Raw genomic sequence first — 4,786 nt, 5'->3', positions numbered from 1 at the left:
GCCCTTCTTAAGAAGGGAGAATTGTTCATGATATTCAAAGCATTTCCAGTATAAAACACGTTGTTTTAGGAAAAAATCTTGATATTTATGAGTACTCTCCTCCTTTCAGTGAAACACAGAAGTAGGTCATTGCATTCTGATTCTACTTGAGAAAGAAGTAGCTATATATTCACTAATAATGACTTAATTTTAACAAGGAATTTTTTATGTTCCTATGGTTAATTCTTACTAATGGAATCTATTCAAAACAAGGATAAGTATCAAACTCAATTACTAGCTGAATTTTGTTTGGGGCAATACTATATGCCTCAAATTCTGTGCACTTTTAATACTGGTCAATAATAATAATGTGCCTTGATGATCTGCAAAGTTTTGTAGGATAACAGCATGAACAGCACTTGTCAATATTTAATATAAGTTTATGAAAAGTTTTAGATGCTATTTAAAAAGTAAATTGTTAGGTAAGACTTCACCAGCCATCTTCCCCACCTACAGTCAGTACAAATGATCCAAGCTCTAGCAAAAGTGTTTTAAGATTTTTTGCTTGTACCTCTGCTTTAACAGCTCTTTTCATACACTCTTGGCAGTCATCTTGACTCTTTTTTATAAGCTCTTCCAATTTTACTTTCTCATTAGCAAGTTTATTACTGTGAAATAAAAAGAAGTTAAATATTTGAGTAACATTTACAACAGAGTAGTATTTAAAATTTATGGCATTTTAGAGGTTTTCTACAGCTATTCTCTCTTCTTTGGAACCACCCATCTCCATTTACATTATACAGTTTGTGCCTTCAGGTATAGTATCATGCTTGTGTAGCCATACTGCTGGGTCCGCGGACACGACCTTGGGATTTCTTAACCACATTTCACTGTGCGACCTAAAATGCTGATAGGAGTTTGACTACTGCAGTCATGCAAGTAGTATTGTTCTGAGCTTGATCACATAGATAAAGAAAGTATCTATAAATCAAACCTTGACTTTATACTTATGTAATGAGTAACTGTTAGAAAATGTACATTTAGGACACTAAGCGTGTGAAGATCCAAAGCAACATACAACAGTTCAGTATGTCTGTACCACACCCAACTCCTAACACATTCTGAAACACAGTATTATATCATCAAGCGAAATGTATGAGAGTATGTTGAAAAGCCAGATTTTTATTATTCTAAGTATCAAAAAGAAAATAATATTTACTTATCCTAAGTAAAAGTAAACTAACTTAGAATAAGAGATACAGGGTAAAGTGCTTATTTTTTCTAAGTCTTTACCCAGAGTGAAGCAGCCAACTCCAATAATGGTAAGTCAGCAGAAAAATATAAACATTGCTGAAAGGTACAAGAGTTTTACCTGGTCTCGAGATATGTGTTTAAATATGTGTTATACTGCTTTTCCTTCTCATCAATGGTCTTCAAATACCTACAGTAATCAAACATTTATTAAGCTTGTTCTGAAAAACGGTCATTAGCAAATGCATAACACGTTCCTCTATAACTATAGTGATAACTATGCAGCAGTGACAATCCGCATGTTTTATATGCTGTTTAATACCGTAAGTGCATTTAAATGTATTCCTAATTAAGCAGTTACTAATATAAAAGCAGGTTGATGATTTTTCAAGAGAGATTTGGCCCAAACTACATAGAGGAAAGATAATACAGCAGCATTCAAGCACAGAAGTCTTCTCAGGTCTGTAAACTGAGAGAGAACATTAAAAATATGGTAGGAATTGACAAATCTGATTAGAAAAATTATTACTAAGTCAGTCAGTTTCATCAGTTATCTAGAAGCTTTTTTAAATGTTTACCTGTAACTTGCAAAAAAATCAAAACGTGAAAGCAGATGTACATATTTCAGCCTGTTACTGTGATAAAACATTTAACTGGTTACACAGCAATGATTAGGTTACTTAAAGATTTCTGAAGTCTTTAGAATGTTTCAATATACTGATAACACTTAATCAAACGACACACAATTTATATTTCAGTACATCAGTGGCGTGATCCCATGGATGCTTGTTGACTATGGTAGAAGTTGACTGAGGTTGCTTCTTGCTCCTCCACAGCCAGGAGAGCTCATTGCCAGGGGAACAACTGGGTTTGCTGCACCCAGGGTTACGATGGGATTCATACACTGGTGTTATTGATTTAAGTTCCACCGAAAGCCCTGCAGACTTCTGGTTTAGGGTGAAGGATGGGTAAAAAAAAACCCTCACAACAGATACTTGCAGTTTTACTTGAATCTGAGAAATGAGTGACAGGACTAGAAAAGAAGGAAACATGAATCCTTAGATGACCCTCAGATAAGCTATGTGGCAGAATAGACAAAAAGCCTGTAAGAAAAACAGATGCAGACCACAGTTTGATTGGGTTGCTTGTACAACAGAAGAATGAAGAATGAAAGTAGAAATTAAAATTTAAAGCTAATCATAATGCAGTAGAGGAGTACACTGAGAAAGCAATGGTAAGTCAGGAAAGAAGAAAGTGAAAAAGCAGTGCCGACCTAGAGGATTCAGGAAAATGTGGCAAGATCTTCAATAGTGAAGGAGTAGTATTCGTTAATTAGGTTAAATAATGTCTTATGTAGATCCTATTAACAGTAGCTCTAATCCAAGAATTGCATTTAACTCATTTCAGAACAACATAATTAGGGCAACATGTTCAAGTTTTCAGTCTGCATACACCATGGAATTGGTAGATACTGAAACTTATCATAGTCTATCACAAATAACTGTATTTAACTGCTGCTTTAAAAAAAAAAAAAAATCAAGCAAAGGTAAAGTAATGTAAATCTGTATTTAACATTAGTACCTATCATTGGTATCTATATGCTTTTTAGCTGTGTTCCTTAGTGCTTTTAAATTCTCTTGATTTTCTTTTTTCTCCTGTTGCCATTTTTTCACTTGTATATCTAAGTCTTGATTAAACCAATTCAGTTCATTCTTTGACACCTAAAAGCAGAAAATAAGAAAACATTATTTTTGAAAATACTATTTTATTCAAACCCAACTTAGAGCAGATTGCTGACACATGATCAAAAGCTAAGCCAGTGAAAATCTCAGTAACAAAGTTTTACTAGCACTTAATTTACTCTTAGTTCAGGTGTTTAGTGTGGGCAACACACTCATGAATGCTTTCCCACAACAATCCGCACACCTCATTTACGTGGCTTTGGATTACCTGCAACTCTGGTCTGCAGTCAGCTAAAGGAAGAAACCCAGTTCCACAGTGTCAGGTACAAATGCATACTGAAATACAATTCAAAATCCAGCTCAAAATCAGTACTGATACTGTTGTATCAGTACTAGCAACTGGGAAGTTACAATTTGTAACAGAGCAAAAGAGTGAAGTGAATCTTACAGCTGCTGTAACTGCTTAAAAAAAAATGAGGTACCATCAATGATTCATTGCGAAATATAAAAAAATATTTTTAAAAAAGTGCCTTCAATACCCATGGACAAGTTCATCCACCCTGCACACAGCCATGCTTTCAGCTCAAAACTTTTTTGAGTTCAAATTTTTACCAGATATTTGTACAGAAAAAACAGATGTGAGACTCCCTCATCCCTTATATGAAAGTTTGCCAGGCTACTTGCAGCCAGTGGTAAAGCTAGAACTCAGGAGCTCCCAAGCTGCAGCACATGAGTTTATTGCAACACACCACTGAAAGGAAAAAAATATATTAAACTGAGATTGAATGACAGGCCCCATCTTACTAAAGATTAAAGAGAGGGCATGGGGAGCGCAATGGCTTTGGTTTCACCTGATTTTTTTTTTTTTTTTAAATGGAAAAATTCCTTTTCGTGTAGACAAATGTGTATCCCGTAGCATCTAGAGCTTTAACTATAAAATTAATCCAGTCAAAGCGATAATAGGCTGATAGTGTTGTTTGGGGACCACTCCTCTTGCTTCCAGACATTTTCAAGGAAATAAAGCCTGTTAGCAAACCCAACAAACCAAGACAAAAGAAGGAGTCCGCAGTGTAGTGCTTTTTTGTTCTCGGGTTGAACGAAAACCAGTACCTATCCACTAGATTGAAGTAACTGATATCCTGTGTGTTGAAGCGTGCTGAAGGAAGATGTCACACAAAGATTGAGAAGTTTGCTGAGTTAGACTTCACAGCAATGAGGACAGCCAGTCAAGTTTCAAAAATGCTATTGCTCAGTTACAACCAATCTATTGACCACTGCAGTTTGTCCCACTGTCGCATGGTTAAAAACATTACCTCAGTCTCTTCAACACTTTTCTTTAGGAGCTCTTTTACAGCACTGATTTCCTCCGAGCTTCGGCTTTCTAACTGTTCATATTTTTCCTGTGCCTCTTTAAGTTGTTCTTTTAATACCTGATGCTCTTTTTCCATACGTAGAATATCTCCCTGAAAATAAACTAGTTACAAAAAACAATCTAATACCTGTTACCAGAGGGCAGCAAACGTTCACAATGTCTAAAAGGAACAGTCTGCTGCCAGTCGAGATTCAAAATCTTGAGTGTGGTTGGGGTGGGGTTTTTTTTGGTGGTGGTGGTTTGGGGGGGCTGGGGGTATTTAAGAGAAAGTTGTATAATAGTTTCAATCCAGCTCAGGAAATGAACATTCATGTCTGACTACGAATGGAATACGACTAGTTCAAAGGACACATTTTCTCACTTTTATCTCCTGGTATGGACATAAGACTGCCATTAGCATCAGTCTGAGCTGTCTATATGCCCAAATGGAGTATTTAAATTAAACCTCAAGATTTTTGGAGAGGAAATACTAAATTTCCTTAAAACATACTCCAACATCTGA

The 4,786-nt window shown here is 35.7% G+C and overlaps 1 protein-coding gene across 1 annotated transcript in view; it reads right to left on the bottom strand.

Moving 5' to 3' along the window:
* Positions 1-550: 550 nt before the first annotated feature.
* The window catches only part of LOC104158666 (E3 ubiquitin-protein ligase TTC3-like), a gene marked incomplete at both ends in the record, with an annotated part of 13,722 nt that continues 9,486 nt past the window's right edge, over positions 551-4,786 (bottom strand). Inside the window, 4 exons of the mRNA XM_009696378.1 lie at positions 551-647; positions 1,352-1,420; positions 2,812-2,951; positions 4,226-4,375. Of these exons, the coding sequence (XP_009694680.1) occupies positions 551-647; positions 1,352-1,420; positions 2,812-2,951; positions 4,226-4,375 (456 nt within the window). The remainder of the gene's footprint in view (positions 648-1,351; positions 1,421-2,811; positions 2,952-4,225; positions 4,376-4,786) is intronic.

This window comes from Cariama cristata, unplaced genomic scaffold (assembly GCF_000690535.1).
Source record: "Cariama cristata isolate BGI_N322 unplaced genomic scaffold, ASM69053v1 scaffold4843, whole genome shotgun sequence".
In the NCBI taxonomy this organism is placed as follows: domain Eukaryota; kingdom Metazoa; phylum Chordata; class Aves; order Cariamiformes; family Cariamidae; genus Cariama; species Cariama cristata.
Note: the sequence above shows the minus strand (reverse complement) of the source record. Positions and strands in the feature narration are given on the sequence as shown.